Source organism: Equus caballus, chromosome 23, assembly GCF_041296265.1.
Source record: "Equus caballus isolate H_3958 breed thoroughbred chromosome 23, TB-T2T, whole genome shotgun sequence".
Taxonomy (NCBI): Eukaryota; Metazoa; Chordata; class Mammalia; order Perissodactyla; family Equidae; genus Equus; species Equus caballus.
In genome coordinates this window covers 53,019,486-53,041,416 of record NC_091706.1, presented here as the reverse complement: position 1 = coordinate 53,041,416, position 21,931 = coordinate 53,019,486, and the positions used below count along the sequence as shown (strand labels likewise).

Genomic DNA, 21,931 nt, shown 5'->3' with positions numbered 1-21,931 from the left:
CAGGCTGGGGGTGAGAGGCAAACTCTTTTAAACCACTTCTGTGCCCTCATCTTAATCCCAGTTGAGAATATCCACAGTAGTGAACCATTGTTACTTTTGGGAGTGAGTTATATCCCAGAAGGCGGTTAGGGCAGAAAAAAAGGTTGAAAAGCATGGCTAAAAGAGGATAAGCCTTAGAGCTTTCTTTCATAGCTCTTCACTCTGATGGTGAAAATCCAAACATGTATAGAAACCCCAACTCTAAACACATCACTACCCTTTATGTTGGAAGGTATAAAGAGCTATTTACAGCTATTCAGGGATCAGAAGTTATAGAAGAGTTAGATTAAGAAAGTATCTAATATTTGACTGAGTATAGCGCTTATTGAGTATAAACTCTAACATAATCGGAAACGGAATAAACTCTAAAGTAGGAAAAAATATTAACATACCAATATTTAAAGAAGTAGAGACTAAAGAATCAAGAGTACATGGGTGTTATTTAATTAAAGCTATTATTCCAGCTGGAATATGTCAGGAGTAGTAGCTAAAAAAAAGGTAATTTTATGCTGTGATCTAAACTAGCAATCGCTTACTAAAAATAATAATAATGAAAAGTATCTTTCCAGATGCTGCAGCTAATCTACTGGTAGGAGTTTGCATACCAAATTTTTTTTCCCTCTGAGAAAGATTTGCTCTGAGCTAACATCTGTTACCAATCTTCCGCTATTTTGTACGTAAGCTGCCATCACAGCATGGCCACTGATAGATGAGTGATGTAGGTGCACACCCAGGAACCAAACCAGGGCCACTGAAGCGGAGCGCACTGAACTTAACCACTAGGCCACTGGGGCTGACCCATACCAAATTTACATGTAGCTTTTTTCTCTTTTTCCTTTTCCTTTTCTTCTTTCTCTCTTTCTTTGTAAGAAGCTATGGGTATTGCTGGTCACTATAGTGCAGTCTGAAGTTCTACTTTTTTTAATTTGATGAGTCATAGAACACCTTTTCTTAAGGCTTCCTTTTGTGATAACTGCATGACAAGTCAGCCAATCTGTCTTTAGTCCTCAATAACATGGGAAATCCCACCTTACTTAGAATTTGGTTTTACAAGAGCCTATATTCATGGTGGCTCCAATTCAATTCAATAAACAGAAGTTTGCCTGGTTCCTACTGGCATCTAATCTTTGTATAAACTCAATTCAGAAGAAAAAGTCAACCCATCTTAACACCTGAAGACCCGAAGAAATTCACACCAAAACTTCTTGCCATTTGACCTCAAGGACAGATACTGGGTAATGTTACATATAACTTCTTCTAACACAATGTCTGTCTTATCCACTCAAGGCATTCAATAAACTTCTATTTGCATCTGAATTAGTAGTAATACTAAATGTGAAATCAGACACTTAACTCCTTAACATGATCTAATAATTTAAAGCTGGTTATACTAGATAGATACTAGAAAAGGTTGTATGTTTTTAGTTTCATCTCAAAACTAAGATAATGTCATCCTATGTATTATTAACCTTTAAAAGACAGTGATACTGGGGCCAGCCCCAGTAGCCTAGTGGTTAAGCTCAGCACGCTCTGCTTCGATAGCCTGGTTTCAGTTCCCAGGTGCAGACCTACACTGCTCTGTTAGTGGCCATGCCATGCTGGCAGCCCACATACTAAAAAAATACAGGAAGACTGGCACGATGTTATCTCAGGGCAAATCTTCCTAGGAAAAAAACCCAAAAAGACAGTGATACTTTCTTCATCCAGTTCTCTGGGGCTAAGCCATACACCATTTCACGCTAAAGTAATAAACAGCAGATTTTTTTATATGGGATCTCAATTCTGTATTACAAATAAAGATCTTTGGCTGCACAGGTGGTATACAACTTTAGTCTATGAAGCCTATGCTTGCATTTCAAGTCCAAGATGGTGCACCATGGGGGCAAAACGCTTCCTACAGTGGCACAGATCTTCTGGAGTAAGCCACGGGCACAGGCATGCAGTCCTGTACCCAGTCACCTTAAGGAGATTTCATTTGCACCATAGGTGTCTTCCAACTGCTTCAAAGAGATTTAAATTCATCATCTGTGAAGTCTAAGACCTCTACAATCTTTTACAAGTTAAACAAATAATGAATACAAATTCTTATCTTTTATGGACAACACATCTAGCATTACATATACATCCATCAGGTAAGGATCTCCTATGAGAGGAGATGCAAATAAAGTAAAACCCAGCAGTAAAGAGGTACCAGTGAGAAAGCAAAACGGCCTACCTGTTCAGGCAGATGGAGAATGGTATGCTCTCCAGCACTAAAGTGTGACAGAGATTTATATGCAGCATTTGCTACAATTGGGTCCTAGATAGGGTAAAAGTAAAAGAAAAAAAAAGAAACAACATATATATATATGTGTGTGTATATATGTATGTGTATATATATTAAATAGCAGCTCTAAGAAGAAAGAAAATCTTCCCTCACCAACCTCAAAGTTCTATAATCAATGCTTTGGAAATGGTATTAAAGCCTTGCTTAATCTGTCCCAATGAAAAATAGAGAGAAAATAGCATTGAGCAGAGAGACCAGTAGCACTAAATTTTTATCCTAGTTTGAGCACTAACCATAAAGTTACTCATAATTGCTCAGGGCTCCATGAGATAGTATAGTTTGGTGGAAGGAGTATGAGGGTTTAGAGTCTGATAGACTTGGTTTTGGATTCTGATTCTCCAGCTACTAACAGAACAAGTTAGTCTTTTGGAACCTAAGCTCTTTCACTCATGAGTCAGGCATAACATCACTGACACCCTCTTCTCTATACTCCTTGACTGGAAATGCCATCCAAAAGATGGACTGGACTTTTTGAGCGTTTGCTTGTTGGTGGAGGAGGGCCACAGAAGGAAAGGGAAGAACCATACAAAAATATGACACAAGAGCAACAGTCCCCCTTCACATCTGTCAGCTTCACAAAGAACTAAGCGTACTTTATGGTGAAAATATATTAATGGGCATAGGTTGAGATTAAATTTTAAAGCCTAAACTTACTAATAGTCACAATTCTTTTAAAATCAAGAAACCATCATTTTGAGGGAGTTAACATTTTTTATTCTGAGTCTGATTTTACAGTCCTCTCCCCAGTTTGGTTCTGTTTCACTGACACCCCTTGTGACATACCTTGTTTTGGGTGTGGGTCCAGAGGAAGCTGAGGACTTGAACCTTAAAATTCTGAAAAATCAACCAACATCAGAATAAACTTCTAAGACAAAGATAAAACTGAGAATAAACCATCTAAGGTGGTAAATGGTGAAAATTAAATCACTTTAAAAATTATACCACAAGCTATTGACTTAATCTGTATTTACTCATCATTCATAAAATGAAAATACTCAGAAACAGACCCATCATTTAAACATATGGATATTTTAAACAGAATGAGATTTTATGATTAGGAAATTTAGAAATCTAACCATTTCTTACTGACCTCTCAAGTCCTAGTACAAATGTCAGTCCCTTCTTTTATGCTACTGCTCCTGATCCCCTATCCAGAAGAGAGCGCTCCCTTCTCTAATGGCCATATGGCACATGGTACACTTTAGTATCTAGTATGATTATCTGTGTGTGTGGTTAGCTCCCTACTAGGTTGTACACTCCTTAGGGCAGTGACTATCTTTTTCATTTCAAAGGCCTAGACCATAAAGCCCTCAAAGGACAAATATTTAATAAATAACTGAGCATGAAAAGTCATTATCTTCCAATATTCACTGTCATTTTCATTTCAGCCACATCTAACTTCTTGCCCTTTTAAATCATATAAGGTTTTCCTATACCTCCTTACTTTTACGTATTCGATTCCCCAAACTTCAGTGAGAAGCAACATTTATTAATTCTTCAAGATCCTAGTGAAACAGCACCAACTAAATAACATTTGGTTAGACTTCCCCTAAGATGCTGCTCACTCCACCACTCTCTCATAGCCCTTACATTATCTGTACTCACCAAATACTATAATTATTATTGCTTATGTGTATCTCCTTTATCAATCTTCAAGCTTTTGGAAGATAGGGACTGACAACGTGGTGTAATGGAAAAATATAGGCTATGGAGCTAGAAAGGCCTGGGTTTAGACACCAGCTTTCACTTAGAAATCACAGTTTTGGTCAAGTTAATTGTCTGGCACATAGTAGGAAATACACATTTGTTTAATGAATGGACAGACCTCTCAAAACCTCAGATTCTTTAGCTATAAAATGAAAAATAATACCTTCCTATCAGATATTAGAACTAATTGGTATAAAGGAACTAGAAGAGTGCTGGGAATATAATAGGTACTTAAAAATAGCGTCTATTATTTATTAGTATCTCTAAGTACAGTTTTAATAAAAATATTCTGACTCAATTAATGATTATACCAAGGACTTTGCAAAGCAATTCAGAAAACACACTAATTAAAATATGGACTCTATTTTCAACAAGCTTATAGTTTAATGGGAAAAATAATATATGGGTACATATACCTGTAGTATAAAATAGAAATAAATGTACTTAAAACAGTTTAGACAAAGACTTTGGGGAGCAATGGACTCCTGGTTGCAGAAAAATTCTCAAAGGATGGGATGAGTTAAACCAATTCTTTATTTCCTAAAATAGATTTTAAAATTAGAGATCAAAAAGAAAGTAATTCTAGACTGAGAGAACATTATGAACAAAGGAAAAGAGATAGAAAAGTTTGGAGGGGGATAAGAAAACAACAAGTGATTTCGTGTTCCTAGAATGCAGGAGGCAGAAAAGTAGAGTGAGGCCAGATTCTAAAAGGCCTATTGATTAGGTATAAAAAGGCTGGACTTCATTTTAGGCAAACGCAAGGCACTGAGGTAACCAGGGATAGCAATGATCTAAGAAATGCCTTGGAAAAATTACATTCAACTCTGGCTTACATCCAAACTCTAAACAGTTAACAGATAACAAAATATTTAAACAGACACAGGGATAGAGGGAAGGGGGAAGGGAGAAATGAAAGGGAAGAACGGGGTGGAGAGGAAGAGAAGGAGACGGACAGGGAGAGGCAGAAAGACAGACAGACAGACAGAGGTCTCCCTCTACATTTCTTTACTTCTGCTTCCAAGTGGACTATGGTCACTGAAGGGCTCTCCCTTTCTGGGAGGAAACTGATGGATGGAATGGCCCCAAAGCAGTCTATCTGAACAGCAGAGGAACCCTAATATCAACATAAGCATGACTATAAGCCAAAATGGGATGCCAGTGGAAAAGAATGTGAAATTTGAAGAAGAAGAAAAGCATATACTCCAACAGACAACTCACAGCCACTGGTAAGCAAATATAAGAAACCAATACACAAACTAACCTGTAATGAAACCTGAATAACTCAAAGTACAAGCAATACAAAGGTATATGAGTTCAGCCCTTGAAGACAGAAAATAAATATACACAACTTGTCCTTACTTTTGTTTTTAGTCTTAGTTCCTTATCAGCAGGCTAGCAGACTTTCTGACAACATAAGAGTACGTACCCATGAACAGTGGCCATAAAAAAAGACTGTTGGTGAATTATCTCCAACAGATTCTTTTTTAAATACCCTAAAACAAAAGCCCAGATGTGAGAATAAACTCACAATATCCTGAATTGGTTCATCATTCACTCAGCAACTCCTTACTGAATATATACTCTGTGCCAGGCACTGTGCTGGGTATTTTATCCTCAATAAGGACAAATTTTATTTTATTTTATTTTATTCACTATGTGGCATTTAGAATGACTAAAAGCATTATCCTATAATCCTGTGTTATAATGTGATCTAAAACATATAAGGGACTGTTACTGGAATCTTATGAAGGGGTGGTTTATCAAAGTCTGTGAAGCACCAAATCAAACTAAAAGTTCACCAAGACTTCAAATGGAAAGCAACTGCCGCTCTTTGAAGGAAAACAAAAAAAGGCAGACATGAAAGGGAATGTGGCTACACAAGTGGAGACATAACGAATTCACCACCCTCTCATTTCACTCAAAGAAGAGATAATAAAGGAAAGGTTAAGCAGAAATATATGAATCTTACAGCAAAGCATCTTCTACCAAGTGTTTCAGTTCATTACAATGACAAACACTGAGTAGCTCACAAAATTATGTTTTTGTCCTGACAGTTTAATTTTACAATCATCCTCATTGAGGAGTACAGATGAAGAGTATAGATATATGTGGAATATGTGAACAAACAGGTAAAAATCAAATCTCGTTGCCCAAGCTAGAAGCAAAACACAAATGACAGTATGTCTGTACCATTGGGAGGCTCTGCCCTACTTTATTAGTCTTTGCAACATTTTTAGAACTTAAAACACCAACAAAATGAACTTAAACTGTTGGCCCCATGAATTCTATTATGGAAACACTACTTTTAACATACTGACTTTTTAAAATCTTGACTATACTCTCATAATAAAAACTTGGTATCCTTTATGTAAATAAGTCTTAAAGACACAGTATTGATAAGGGTGGATATCCTCCTACTCCTAAAAGTCCATAAAGATCGCAACATGTTCTCAGAACAAAAAGTGCAAAAGGATTTTTGACAAACAAAAGATTATGAATATGTTTTTCCAAAAGTTATTATATAGCACATGTCTTTTCAATGTAAAAACAGACAATTTATTGAGCTCCAAAAGCATACCTCATATTCAGCTGTATTGACTGTTAAGGAAGGAACCAGAGAAAACAATTCACTGAGGGTCTTCAAAATGAGAGGTCTTGTGTCACAACTCAGCTTTGGGGAGAGAGCATTCCAAGTGGAGCGAATGCAAACAACCTGTGAAGCAAATAAAAAAGTCAATGCTTAACAAAATCCCAACTCATAAAAGTCCATTCCTAAAATGTACTATCTTTTACTACAAAAGGAAACTTTAGAAAAAACCAAAAACATTCCTAAAAGTTAAGATTTGATAAGGTATCCTCAAAAGAAATTATTTAAACCAATACAAACTGTTGTTGAAGAAGATCCAGCCTACCTCACTCAATTGCTTTTTCACTACTTCATTTTGGTTAACCAAGGAAATAAAACTCTGTCTCTCTCTCTCTCTTGCACAGGCACACACATACACACATACACACACACATAGTGTAGAAGAACCATTCTCTGAAACAAGCAAGGGTAAGATAATGCTAGAACATTTCTAAATCCACAGTTCTTGCAGTTTCTCAGCCCTGCCGAAACTACATCCCCATTCAGAAAATTAGGATGTTATATATAAACCAAACACTCTCAAATCATCTTACAAACTTTTAAAGGCGGTAGGAGAATAATTGTGTTATCTAAAATAATAATTTAAGACTTTGCTTTAAAAGTCACTTCAGATCATTTAAGATTGTTAAATGATAAAACTAAAGCCCAAGAAAAATGTTATTTTTAACTTGATCCAATTTCCTTAAAACAAGTATTCTTAGCTCATTTCAATGTCTGGCTTTATGGCTATTCAAATGTCTTCTTTAGTTTAATTCCAACTACAACAGATGATTTCTTCACTTATAGATATTTTATTAAAATTTTAAAACTCAGGCAGGAAGAGTGCCAACACAGATCAATTAGAAGGAGTTTAACAAGGATTAATCTTTCTAAAATACTCCAATCTCTTCTATTAAGCTTCAAGTAACACACAATTTATCTCCATTTATAAGAATAAATTATTTAGGAAAAATTACATAAGGTAGTAAGTGAAAAGATGTCAAAGATAAATGAATAATATATACTTAAGGACACAGATTAAGGAGAGGCTCAAAGGAAAAGACAGCAGAAAGAGTATCTCAGAAAACTTGGATTCAGTGCTTTTGCTCTCATTTTCTACTTTCCATGAAATAGCAGAAAAATGGTCTTTGACTTGGCATCCACTACAAATTTGGATTCCAGTACTAATGTGCCAGCATGACGATAGGCAGGTTTATACTAAGTAGCTCTAATGTTACAAATATCAGTATTTGAAATAAAAAACCAATTCTTTAAAAGCTATCAACTCAGCATCGAGTATAAATCCAGAGCGGTACACAGTACTAAGAGGAACAATAAAATATAAAACATAATCTATCCCTTCAAACAATTTAGCACCTTATCATAAAGGAAGAGAAATGTATATAATTCTAAGTTATCAGAAAACAAAAGGAACATGATTAGATCCTGAGCTATTTTCAGCAGAAAATAGTTTCAGGAGGAATCCAGGGAAGAAAGCTATGTCATTGGGTGAGAGTCATCCGAGAGGGTATCAACAGGCAGTAAGTCTTGAAATGGGACTTGAAGAAGGAATGGACAGAAATCAGGCAGGCAGCCCACAAGGAAATGGAAAGCATAAGTCAAAACACACAAAAAAAAGCATGTTGTAGGCACAGAAAGAATGAGTGCCGGTGAGGAAAGGCTGGCAGATCAGAGAGAACCTAGAATACCAAAGCAGGTTGGATCAGAATGGAAAAGAAAAGGAAGACTCCAGAGATTTCTCAGTTAGGGAACAAACAAAATTAAAATGGCACTTTTGAAAGATTCTTCTGGTAGCCTTACAGCCAAAGTGAAAGCAGTCATCCACCTCCCCAGTTCCTATTTCTCACTAGTCCCTAACATACAAAGAGCCTCGAAGGTTTTCGAAAAATCTTACACTCAATATACTCACTAATTGTCCATTCTTTCTCCTCCCTTTAAATACCTATCCAATTCCAATCTATGTTGTTTCAAGACTCAGTTCAAATCCCACTTCCACAATTAAGTTTTCTCTTACAATTCAAGCCCTCGTTTTATCCTTTTCTTTCCTCCAACTTCTAACACTTAAAACTCTGTACCACCCAATTTAGCCTTTAATTATATACTGTCTAGTATGGTTCACTATTTTTGTGAATGCAAGTTGTCTTCCCAACTAGATATTAAGTTCTTTAAAGATAATGACCATGTCTTGCAGTTCTCATTCCCCCTCACCCAACACAGTAATAAGTATAGAACAGATTATCAGTATTTATCAACTACTGATGGTACTGGAACCTGAGGAATGGTATATCTGAGATACAGAATAAAAGAATTAAAAGAACTTGGAGAATGAACTGGACAGTGACATGTTTTGGCTTAGAGATCTGAGTGAATAAATAGCATCACAGGAAAAGGAGGGGAAGCTGGAAGAAGGAGCATAGTGCAGGAGATGGCAGATGGAGATGATGAGTTCTGTTGGAGATATGTTTAATTCGAGTTGATGGAAAGACATCCAGAGAGAAATATCCTGCAGGCAAGAGGAAAAAAGGAATATAACCCAGATGTGAGGTTGGTCAACAGCAGCTTTGTTACTGGAATATTTCTATAAATCGAAATACCATGACAAAGGACGGCCTCACAGATGTCTGATGGACTTTGCAGATCAACAAAAAAGATCTCTGGCCACCAATTACAGAAGTACAAAAAGGGTCTTGACTTCCCCAAGGGTGATGAGTGAAGAGTGAGACTACATTCTCCAAGTATTTTCAAGAGTTTACAATTTTTTTTAAGTCTTCTTCCTAGAAAGTTTGAAAACTAATGCCTGAAATAGTACTTATATGAGAAGATATTCCAGAATCCCTCTCACGAACCGTGTCCTTAAACGTAAGCAAGGTCTATGTGCAGGGAATATTTGTAAACCCAGGCTTGCCCATACATAATCAGGAGCAGGAAAGCCTCTAGTAGAGAAGGCTGCTTTCTCTGACTGTCCCTACCCTGGGCCATTCTTGACCTCATCTTAGACATCTTCTGGGCCTGAGGGTTCTTTGGATTCAATCTATTACCATCTTGCTATGTCCATCCCCCAGAATGCTGTGGATCTGATCCACTAGCCTTTGACCTGCACAATCTGTCAAATTATATCGGATTAGTCAGGCTCATGGTCCTGGCCTTTCCTGGCTTGTTCTGCCTCTACTGTTCATTAAGCAATGACTTGTCTGTTTTCAAGAAACTGACTGACTTCTGGCTTCAGCAACATGATGGGCCATACCTGAAATGATTGATAAAAAAGAAAATTCCACTATATATAGCTGAGCTGAAGGGGAGGGGGGGTAGTTACTCAATGCCAGAAACAGAGAGGGAAATACCTGCCTTGAGGCATTGTGATAAAGTTGTCAGTTTCCATAACCTAGTAACTTGTGTCTAAACGCCCACCTGGAAAGAGGAGATACTGCCTTTAGCCTGTATAAGGCAGGGAGTACAAACTAAGACCCCCACATCAAACCAGCACCCTTAGTGTAACAGTTGGACTACAAACGACTGGGCTGAGAAATTAACCTAACAAAAGGCAGTGAGCTGGGGGCTGCACCACTCTGGAAGTTTACGCCCTTAACATGTAACCCAAATGATTCACACAGAAAAATAAAATAAGCCCCTCTGAAAATGAGTTCTGATAAAAAAATTTTTTAAACATTTAATGACACAGTTCAACATGAGTAAGAATCAGCAAAAAGAACAAACAGCAGAATTAGACATCCAAGACCTCCAGGTAACTGAACAAGTAGAAAGTAAAAGAAAAGTACTGAAAAGAATTAAAGACGTAAGACAAGGTATTTAAATCCCAGTAAAAAAAAAAAAAAAAAAAAATGGCATGATAGAAAAGAAGAGGTAAATTTGGAAAAGAACTAAATAGAATCTCTAGAAATAGGTATTGAAATTATTAACTCAACAGATAGGAAGTTATCCTAAATACAGACCAGAGAGATTAGAGTTACAAATTATAAAACAGAAGTTCAAAGTCAGGCTGCATTGAATGAAGCAGTCTTTCCTATGCTTACCAAGAGTTCCCAAAGAAATTTAATTTTAGGATGGCCCTGGGAGAAGTGGTTCAAGGACTGGGATAGGGAAGATATAGCATAAGTCTAGAGCATCTTATGGTACCAGAAAGAAAGGAAGTGTTCAACAAGGACTTATTGAAAGGGCATAGGAGCCATTCTGAAAGGGTTCCCAATGGTCAAACAAATAACCATGAGTCCACACTTATACAAATAAATAATTGAATAAATAAATAAGGGAGAAGGAACAGCTATTCCTAACAGAAGAATTCCAATTAATAAATGTAGAAGCAATGAAAGAAATAATCACCATTAGACAAACACCACAGGAATAACAGTCATAGGCAAGATCTGCTGACGGATGTTAAACTTAGTGGGCAAAAGTATCAGGACAAACAGGATAACTGGATAGTCTCAAAGTATCTCCTTGAAAGAATCTCTTCCTCTTAATTACAAAAAAAAATAGTAACTTTGCTGTGGAGAACCGAGGATACATCACCTTACCAAGTAGTTAAGGTTAATATGATCAAGTGATCAAAGTTAACATCAACAGTAACAAAACTTATCAACATCAAGTACCCAATGTGATACACTGAGAAAGGCACATTACTTCTGTAATATTCTCACAAAAATACATAACCTCAATCTAATCATAAAGAAACATCATACACACCCAAATCACAGGACATTTTACAAAATAACCAACCAGGACTCTTCGAAAGTCTCAAGATCACGAAAGCAAACAAGACTGACGACCCGGCACAGATCGGAAAAGAGTAAGAAAACATGACAACTAAATGCTATATGGGACCCTGGACTGGATCCCGGAACAGAAAAAAGACATTAGTGAGAAAACTGGTGAAATTGGAATAAAGTCCATAGTCTAGTTAATAGTATCACACCAATGTTAATTTCTTAGTTCTGATAACTGGGCTAAGGAAAGTAAGATGTTAACATTGGGGAAAGCAGGGTGAAAAATATGCAAGACCTGTCTGTACTATTTTTCTTTCTTTCTCTTTTTAATAACAGTTTTTTTGAGATATAATTCAGAAACCATACAATTTACCTGCTTAAAGAGTACAATTCGATGGTTTTCATTATACTCACAAAGTTGTGTGACCATCACCACAATCAACTTTAGAACCTTTTAATCACCCAAAAAGAAAATCCATAATCATTCGTCATTCCCATTTCCCCCCAGCCTTTCCAATCCTAGGCAACCATAAATCTACTTTCTATCTCTATAAATTTGCTTTTTCTGGACCTTTTCTGTAAATGAAATCATACAATATGTGGTCTTTTGTTATTTGCTTCTTTCAATTAGCATATTACTTTTAAGGTTTATCCATGTTGTAGCACGTATCAGTACTTATTCCTTTTTATTGCCAAATAATATTCCATTTTATGTATTATCTCTCCATACAATTTTTTTTTTTAAAGATTTTATTTTTTTCCTTTTTCTCCCCAAAGCCCCCCGGTACATAGTTGTGTATTCTTCATTGTGGGTCCTTCTAGTTGTGGCACGTGGGACGCCGCCTCAGCATGGCCCGACGAGCAGCACCATGTCCGCACCCAGGATTCGAACCAACGAAACACTGGGCCGCCTGCAGCGGAGCGCAAGAACCCAACCACTCGGCCAAGGGGCCAGCCCCTCTCCATACAATTTTTTGACAATTTTCTTTAACTTTAAAGTTCTGTCAAAATAAAAGGTTAAAAAGTAGGAATAGAAAAAAAGCACGACTTAAAGAAATAATGGCTGAGAATTTCCAGAATCAATGAAAGACATTAATTCTCTAATTTAAGTCCTAAGCAAGATAAGTAAAAATAACTTTACTTATAATATGACTTTAACACCAAAGGCAAAGAGATCATCTTCAGAGCTAAAACGGAGAAAATACAGACTACCTACAACAGAATGATTTAGGATAACAACAGACTTTTCAAAATTAACAAGACCAAAAGACCATGCAATAAGATTTTAAAAGTGCTGAGGAAACTACTGGCCTACAATACTAAATCCACCATTCAACAGTAAGGGCAAAAGAAGCAAGAATAAATAAATAAGATAAATAGAAAGAACAATACCTAGGTATTACGCATATAGAACACATGAATATTAATGCACAAATGCCCCTCAGAACGTCTTGCTTAGTTTGTCTATGAGATTTTGGAAGAATTCATTCCATTCTAAGTGCTTACATTAAGTGTATTTTGTTGGCGTTTTTGTTTCTAGAGGAGAATGGTACTCTTCCCATGTTATCCCTCCACAGGAATCTTCACAACACTAAACAACACCGATTAAGAAGACCCTGTGCAGTGTGGTATACTGGAAAGAGCACATGATTGGCGTCAGAAACCCCAGGCTCTCCCATTTGGTAGCTGTGTGACTATGGCAAAGTCATCAATCTCCTTCAATCTGTTTCCCCAGCTGCAAAACGGAAATAACACTAGTAACACCTGCTGTATGTATAGCACAAGGATAAGAGCAAAGGTAATACTGAGACAATTGTATGCAAACGTGCTTTATACACTGTAAAACACGGTTACTGTTACTATAACCAACAGAAAAAAAATGAATCCCAAAAGAATCAGAGCCTTTGCTTCCAATTCTTGTGCTGCAAGAATGACTCTGTTCCTTTGCAGAGGAACAGATAGCTATCTTCTAATTTTACTTCCAAAAGCTATTTCTAGAAATTCCTGAGAACAGCCTACTCCTTTTGTCCTGATGCTTTACTCCAACAGAGGGAAAGCTTTATACAAACCTTCAGGCTATGAAAACCGCCTTATTTGCCCTTTACATAATGAAGGTAAAAGAAACTGCCATCACAATTAAAGGACTCAAGTCATCATCATGCAGTGAAGCCCTCTTAAGCTAATTCAGCACACACAATTCCTAAAACAGGATGCTTCTGTTACCAAAATACAATAATAGGGGATAAGAGGGAGTTTAAGGAGACACAATCAATGAGGCAGAAACAATGGGAAAAACAACACTCTTTCTTCTCCTAATAATATGAGGTTAAAGGTTATAAGTATAAAAAAATGACTAGCACAGGTTTATTCAAGCAATTTCACAGTCTTTTAATGTCTGAGACTAGTTTATTATCAAGGGAGTGTTGTAGAAAATAATGGGAATAAACATTGAGTTGCCTTTTTAAGTCTCTTATAAAGGACTGTCATTCCAATGATTTTCTATTAGAGTTGTTCAACTTCTGTCCTGTTCATGGCAAATAATGTCAAAGCACATATCTAAATCCCAAACTGTGGCTTAGTGAATCAAAAATATTTGCACTTGATGTGGTAAAGCTACTGTCATATTAACAATCCCTAACATCACTATGCCATTTCCAAAAGAGATACGACAGAGACCTTTCAAATAAATTTTGTATTTCTGAAAAACTGTCTTGGCAGTTTGTAGTGCAGACTTGAATTCTAATATCTTAATAGAAGAGGCTTAGAATTGTGTAAGTGACACAAGTACAAACAGAGAGGCATTTATTAAACAGGGGGATCTAGATGATCAAGCCACCCGAGGGACTCATGCTCAGTGGCCAGTGATCGTAGGTTTGTCTTTTATTCCCCATGAGAGAAGCTGCAGCTTCCCTGAGACACTTCCCTACAGGGAACAATATCTTCCAATGCAAAGTCCATTGATTTCTCTGCAGGAACAGAAAGAATGACACAAAGAGCTCCCTGCAGGGACGTCCACTTTTCAGTTTTGCTAGATTCTGTCTGGATTAATTATCTATTTCATGTTGGACATTCTTCTGGCATGAACTAGCAAACTCACAGTAAGAATGTGTCAGAAATATCCTTTGACAAGAAAATGACTAGTGCTTTATTCCCCCCAAATAACCAGAGGGATTTTTTTTTTTTTTAAATATAAAAAAGGCCAACTCCTCCTCCTGTTCAGATAAGTGGAGGTTAGACTCCAGGTAATAAAAATAACAGAAATTCATTCAAAATAACTTAAAACCCAGAAAACCAAACTGCCAGAAAGTTGTTCAACAGATATAAAATTAAAAGCAAAGCAAATTGAGTATCCACTAGCAACAAGAATAAAATGTCATCCATCTAAATTTTAAAAAAGGCTAAAAGGACTATTATGAGTGCACTGTAGAAAGAGATTGAGAAATACAGTTTAGTGCCATTTCACATTGAAAAACAACATGCTGTGTATCAAAAATAATTGATGAATTAAGCAGTCACTCCAGAGGCTCTAAAAACACTTTAGAGGGCAATTTTAAATTGCAAAGATGAAGCTTTTAGGACTACCTATTGAGTTTAGTCCACTTTACAAATATGGACTTCCATGAATATATTTCTAAGTAACCAATGTTGACAGTGGCTGAAACTTAACCCGATTACATTTCCACTGAAAATTATTCTTCCACCTCCCTCCCCCTACTCTATGTATCCACCAATTTTGGGAGGACAGAACTGATGAATTCTTCATGGAAAACAATAGTGAAGATCAGTCTTCCAGGCCCGAACGGCTTAAACAGATCTCTCTACAAGTCCCTCATAACAAGAAGGAAGCATACCTGTGACCCCTTGTTGTGAAACAAACCAGCTCCTGTTTAAGAAAATCAAAACTAAAGGCAAAACCTATAATCTACAAGTTCAAGAGAAAGGGAAAACACCATTTTTAGCAGGCCTTCTTTAGAAATTACTTTGTTCCTCAGTGCTTGAAAGCGAGTGAATTACAACACAAATGGTTCTCAAAACAAGGTTGGAACAAGCCTAAACAAAGTTTTTCCATCCACACAAATGCGGCACCTAGCAGAGTGCCTGGCTTGTAAAGGCACTCCTCTCAAAATAAATTTGCTGAATGAATGAATGGTGCTAATCGGCCCACCACCAACTACAACAGGGCTGGGTAATTTTTCTGTCAAGGGCCAGAGATTAAATATTTTGGCTTTGCAGGCCATATACTCTCTGTGACAACTACTCAACTCTGCCATTGTATCATTAAAGCAGCTATTGATTAAAATAGCATAAATATATTACAAATATTGCTAAGTAATCACTAAACATAAAAGGTTTAAAAAAAAAAAACAAAACCAGAAACGGCATCACCTGTGTGGAAGAGAGAGACGACTTGATTGAAAAATGCTTCCCCAAAATAAATAAATATTCTGAATTAACCCTCTGTTTGATGCCCTGAAGGTTTTACACCTCAGAGCAATGACCTAAGAAATATTTACAAGAAGTAGAGATCTGCCTTCCTTTTATAAAGTAGAAAGGAGGCAATTACGAAAATAAAGTTGGGAAAAGAGAAATAGCATGATCTCAGGCAGGTAAGTGCTAGTGAAGAGTAGACAGTGAAGTTGAAGATCTGGAAATGTAGTCCTTAAATCTCGCCATGTTTTCCTATCTCTTGGAAAGTCTCCAAATTCCCCATGTACTCCAGGTCGTAGACTGCGGCTTTCACGAATCGTCCACTGCAAACTGTAGACGCTCACTCCCTAGGCCCAACTCTCCTGAGAGACAGCAAATCCAAACCACTCCTAAGCAAATACTAAGGAGTGCAAAAATTTAAATTATACGTAAGAACTCTACAACTCTAAGTGAGCTATTAATGCTTTCTTAAATTATTCTCAGAAGTCTACACTGCAATTGAATAACTAACTATATCAGAAAATCCTGGAAAAGCATCAGTACTGCAGCAATGGTCCAGAAACCTTCCAAGAAAGCAAAGTGCAACTGCTGGGGGAGAGGGGAACACAACAGATTGTTGGTTTTCAAAAGAACAGTAAAAAGACGAGAAAACAAAAGGCACCAAAAAGAAACGTTAGCAAAGTTGGAGAACCAGGACAGTACAGGGCCTGGAGTCCAGGAGAAGAGGGAGAGGTTTGTAAGGAAAGCTTTCATGGCTTTTTACACTCGAGAGAAGTTAAGGAAGTATGGGAAAAGTCCACTGGCTTTGCCAGTCACAAAGTCTTTTTTTATTTTTCCATCCAAATTAAAAATTAAATAAACCACTTTCTGTTTAAACCTGTTTACTATAAAAACTTAAGAGTACAGAAAAGGGGTCGGCCCGGTGGCACAGTGGTTAAGTGCACACGCTCCACTTTGGCGGCCCAGGGTTCGCCAGTTTGGATCCCGGGAGTGGACATGGCACCACTTGACAAGCCATGCTGTGGTAGGCATTCCACATATAAAGTAGAGGAAGATGGGCACGGATGTGAGCTCAGGGCCAGTCTTCCTCAGCAAAAAGAGGAGGATTGGCATCAGATGTTAGCTCAGAGCTAATCTTCCTTAAAAAAAAAAAAAAAAAAAGAGTATAGAAAAGTAATGCTTCCCTCGCAACTCTTTTCAAACTTAACTGATCATTTGCATCAGAAATGTAAACCTGCTTAATAAGAAAGGCCCTTGCAAAGAGTAAGACACAAAAACATTTATCACAGTCTGGTTTATAATAATGAAAAAAAAATCAAAACAAAACAGAAAACAATTTAAAAATCCCACGATAGGAAATTCATTAACTGTGTTATAGCCATGTGCTCATTCAATTAGACATGAGAAGTAGATTATCAGCACGACGTGGTGCTCATGCTAAACGGCTGGCTGAAAAAACAGTGCACAAAAGAATAGGTATCGTATGATCCTTTTTGTTACATACATATCTCTGTGCCTTGTAGGTGATTTTTAATCTTCTTTCCCTCAGTCATAACTTCTGACTTTTCTCTTGTACACATATAATACTTGGGTCACATTTTAAAGGAAATACATATCCATTTTATGAATTTGAACCTTAATCATTTTTCTATAATTTAGACTAATTTCACTTGATTCTCCTACTTCCCTGCAGTTTCCATAAAGGTTTATTTTCATACGACACCTAAAATTAGTGTATTTTTTAAATGACATTTGGTGAAATGATCATTCTTCGGTATTTATGTTCCTTCTATCCAATTGCCTAAATTAATGTTCGTTCAGGGAAACCTGGAAGTTTACTACAGCTGTTCTTATCTTACAAAACAGAGCCAAACACCTTCTGCCATATGGGGAAAACCTAACGTAATTCCAAAGATTGCTTTATACACCCTTATTGCCAGGCATGATTACTGCTCCTCCTTCCACAAAGCACAAGCCAGGAATTAACAACTATTCTTGCCACATCAACTAAATATATGGTTGGTGATAACTATACAATCCATAAACACATGCCAGGAAAATAATGCTGCACAAAACTGAAAAAATTCTGAGCAGATGGACTAAAGAGCTTCCTGCAGGGTCTCAAAGAAAATAATAGTGACATCATAAGAGTTTAGATTTAACATGCTACAACATGGATGAAGTTTGAAAACATCAGGCTATGTGAAGGAAGCCAGTCACAAAATACCACACATTGTATGACTCCATTTAAATGAAATGGAAAACAGGCAAATCTATAGAGACAAAGTAGATTATTGGCTGTATAGGGCCGGGGGCAGTGGAGGGAAAGAGGTACTGAGGGGTGACAGTGAAGGGGTGCGAAGTTTCTTTTTCGGGTGATGAAAATGTTCTAAACTTGATTGTGGTGACAGTCACACAATTCTATGAATATATTAAAAGGCATCGAATTGTATCTTATTAATGGGTGAATTGTATATGAATTTTATATCAATAAAGCTTTTTACCAAAAAAAGGATTTAGATTCAGTGTGGGCCTACTTGATACCAGGGGAACAGATATTTTGGTATTAGAGAACTCTAGGTTCAAACCTTGCCTGTGCCACTAATTAGCTACATGGCCTTCAGTTTCCTCATCTGCAAAATGAAGGGTAGTATCTGTACTAGTCAGGATTCTTCAGAGAAACAGAACCAACAGTAATATATGGAGAGGGAGAGAGGGAGAGAAAGAGCTCTATGACAGGAATTGGCTCACACAGTTATGGAAGCTGAGAAGTCGCATAATCTGCGGGCTGCAAACTGGAGAACCAGGAAAGCTAGTGGTATCATTCAGTTTGAGTCCAAAGGCCTAAGAACGAGGCGCTCCAATGTCTGATGGCAGGAGAAGATGGAGGTCTCAGCTCAAGGAGAGAGAATTTGCCTTTCCTTCACCTTTTTGCTCCATTCTGGCCCTCAATGGATTGCCCCACCCCCATTGGTGAGGGGAGATCTCTTTTCTCAGTCTATTGATTCAAATGCTAATCTCTGCCAGAAACATCCTCACTGATATACCCAGAAACAATGGTGTCTAGCTATCTGGGCATCCTTTAATCAGTCAAGTGGACACACAAAATTGGCCATCACAGTATTAACACAACCTCACAAGGTTACTATGATGATGCTGTAAAAGGACGTAACACAGCACTTGGCAAGGGGTAAGCACTCAACAAATGTTTGCTCTTGGCACCAGTGTTAAGATTGCATTCTGTTTTTAATTCTTTAAGTTGGGTAGTTTTCCAAAGAGAGATCAGACACTGGAGCACGACCCATTTTCAGCACCAGGCTGGCTGTGCTTCATGAGAATTCAACTCCCATGGTCACTTCAATCAACGCCTTTTCTGGGGTCTGATGAGCATTAATACCTATGATGTTCATTTGGCGTCTGATTCACCTAACAGTGCCAGCTGTACTCACCATAAAACTTCCATCATATTGTTTGGGGAAGGCTCCCAGGCCAAGTGGAAGAAGGAAAGAGATTTTAAAAGGTCTCATTTCTCCTTCAGTCTCTTTTATCCTCACTCTTTTGTAGTGGATTTTTGGCTGCTAAAACAGTTTGGGGCTGAAGCTAACAAAGTCCAACCAGAGGAAAAGGGGAGCACCCGGAAGTTGGCTGCTTCCACCTAGGCTGGCTCTGGTTTTAAGCTTTAAGGCAGAGAAATAAAGGAGATTTGGTAGTTTTCTTTGATTCTATGCAGACTAACCTCCAGGGTAGGAAAGGAGGCAAGACTGGGCAGAAACAGCACATAGGAATAAAAAGGATACACTTCTCTGCAGCGGCTTCTGAGTTTCCACCCTCAGACACACGATAGAGTCACAGATGTCTAGACAAGGCACATGTGGCTGAGGAGAGAGCACCCCAATACAATCACTGCAACAGCCGCGTGCTAGCCTGGAAGCCCTGAGGATAACTCAGAGTGTCTACTTGAGTGTAGAAGAGGTCTGGGGCCTCCCACCACTCCTCACTCCCAAACTACAAGAAAGGAAATATAAATTTCTATCCCAATAATAATAATAAAGTTTGAGATTTCCTTGTATTTTCTCATTAATCTCAATGCATCATATAGTTTATTCTCAGGTAATTGCCACCACATCATCAATAATGCCTGCTTATGTTAACATTTGCCCTGGGTTCGCTTTTAGTACATAACCGAAAGAATAAAGAATTTAGTTATGGTGGTCAACCATGTTTTCCAAAATATCAAGACATGCATGAAAATGTATATGTCTCCTGTATAGAAAAGAATATAGGGAAAGCAACACTCCCATATTGTGCAGATAGGAGTTCAAAAGAGAGACATCCTTATGGATAGTAATTATATACCCTTGGGCCAGCAATCCCATTTCTAAATATTCATCCTAAGGAAAGAGAGATGTGTGCTAAGGTTTAGCTCTATGGATGATCATTGCAGGGCTATAGATGATAGTAAAAATTGGAAACAAAATACCCATCAATAAAAGATGGACAAAAGTATGACACATGAAACGTACAATAAAATACCATGTAGCCATAAAAATGTGTATACATAGTGCCAGGAAAAGATGTACCTAATACATTAAGAGGAAAAACTCGGGTTATGCTAGACAATATGCTCAGTACAATCTTATTTTTTCAAACATCTATAGATATATACGTATATATAGAAAAAGGTATAAAATTACACATGGCAAATTGTTTACAGTATCTCTGGACAGCGACATTATAGGCAACTTTTTTGTTTCAAATTTTGCTTATCCATATTTTCTGATTTTTGAACAACAAATGTCTCCTGTGTAATAAAAAATACTTTTAAAACTCAATATGCATATTCTAAAGAGTAAAAATTCTCTGAAACAATGCGATAGAAAACATGAAATCGGAAGTCTCCTGGACAATTCAAGACGTCTCATAAACGAACTGGAATTGAAATATCATAATAGACGAACCCCTCTATTAAGAACTAGGACTAGAGATTAATAAAAACAGCTTACTATACCCTCAAAGAAGCTCGCAGGAACACAAACATGGAAACAAGCATTTGCAGTAAGTTATGATGTGCAAACAGATGCATCCCATGGGGCAAAGAGAGAAGGAGACAAACCTAATGGGTGACGAAATCTCACAAAGGAGAAACAGAAATCACTCAATAAACTTTGTTATTAACTTAACAGCTACAAAATGTCCCACTAATACAAAGAGTTTTACTGGCATTCTTAAATAAGCTTAAATTCACTAAACTTCCAAAGCAACTTACACTCCTGCTTCATAGGATTTATCACAACTGGAAATAGAGAAGTGTACCACGAAAGGTTAAATGTCCATTTTCTCCAGGCCCCCAACTTAGAATGAAAGTTTCTTGATGCCAGCCATCATTGTATCTCTAGCATTTAACAGTGCCTTGTGCACAGTAGGCACACAAATTTTAGTCGAATGAATAAACATGAATGAATAAATATAAATAAAAACTGTCATTTATCCTGTCCTCCACAGGGCTGGCTCAGAAAGCAGGTTGTCTTGCCTGGCCTGAGGATGCCTTTCACTTGTAACTTAGAATCAAGTCCCTCTTTAATACTGCTCTGCAACTGCTCACTCTAAATCCTAACCAATCCTAAGTGGTTCTCAAATTTTCCATGGTTAAATACTCTCTTGCTCTCCAAATCTCTAGGCTGTTCTTCTTCAGCTCTTTTTATTTATCGAGTACCAGTAGGCTATATCTTTTGCCCTCTTTGGGGTAGGAGTGGGAAAGGGGAAAGAGGATGGGGGATTGGGGGGCAGGAAGAGCAGTGAAGAAATAATTACATCATATGATATGATACAGAACAAAGGGCAAGGGGTTAGCCTTGCATTCAAATCTCAACTCTGCCTCTTAGCTCTATCCTCTTGGAAAACTACTTACACTCTGTGAATCTTAGCCCTTTTTTTTTTTCTTTTTTGGTGAGGAAGATTGGCCTTGAGCTAACATCTGTTGCCAGTCTTCCACTTTTTGCTTGAGGAAGATTGTTGCTGAGCTAACATCCATGCCAGTCTTCCTCTATTTCGTATGTGGGA

The 21,931-nt window shown here is 37.4% G+C and overlaps 1 protein-coding gene across 10 annotated transcripts in view; it reads right to left on the bottom strand.

Annotated features, from left to right (window-relative positions):
- The window catches only part of FOCAD (focadhesin), a 269,889-nt gene that overhangs the window by 100,388 nt on the left and 147,570 nt on the right, over nt 1-21,931 (bottom strand). For all 10 annotated transcript variants that reach the window (XR_011431488.1, XR_011431487.1, XM_023627427.2 and 7 more), the window contains 3 exons: nt 6,654-6,788; nt 3,149-3,199; nt 2,255-2,338 (listed from right to left, as the gene is read on the bottom strand). Coding sequence is in view for 8 of the 10 variants with exons in the window: in XM_023627427.2 (XP_023483195.1) it covers nt 2,255-2,338; nt 3,149-3,199; nt 6,654-6,788 (270 nt within the window). In the remaining 2 variants the exon portion in view is untranslated. The remainder of the gene's footprint in view (nt 1-2,254; nt 2,339-3,148; nt 3,200-6,653; nt 6,789-21,931) is intronic.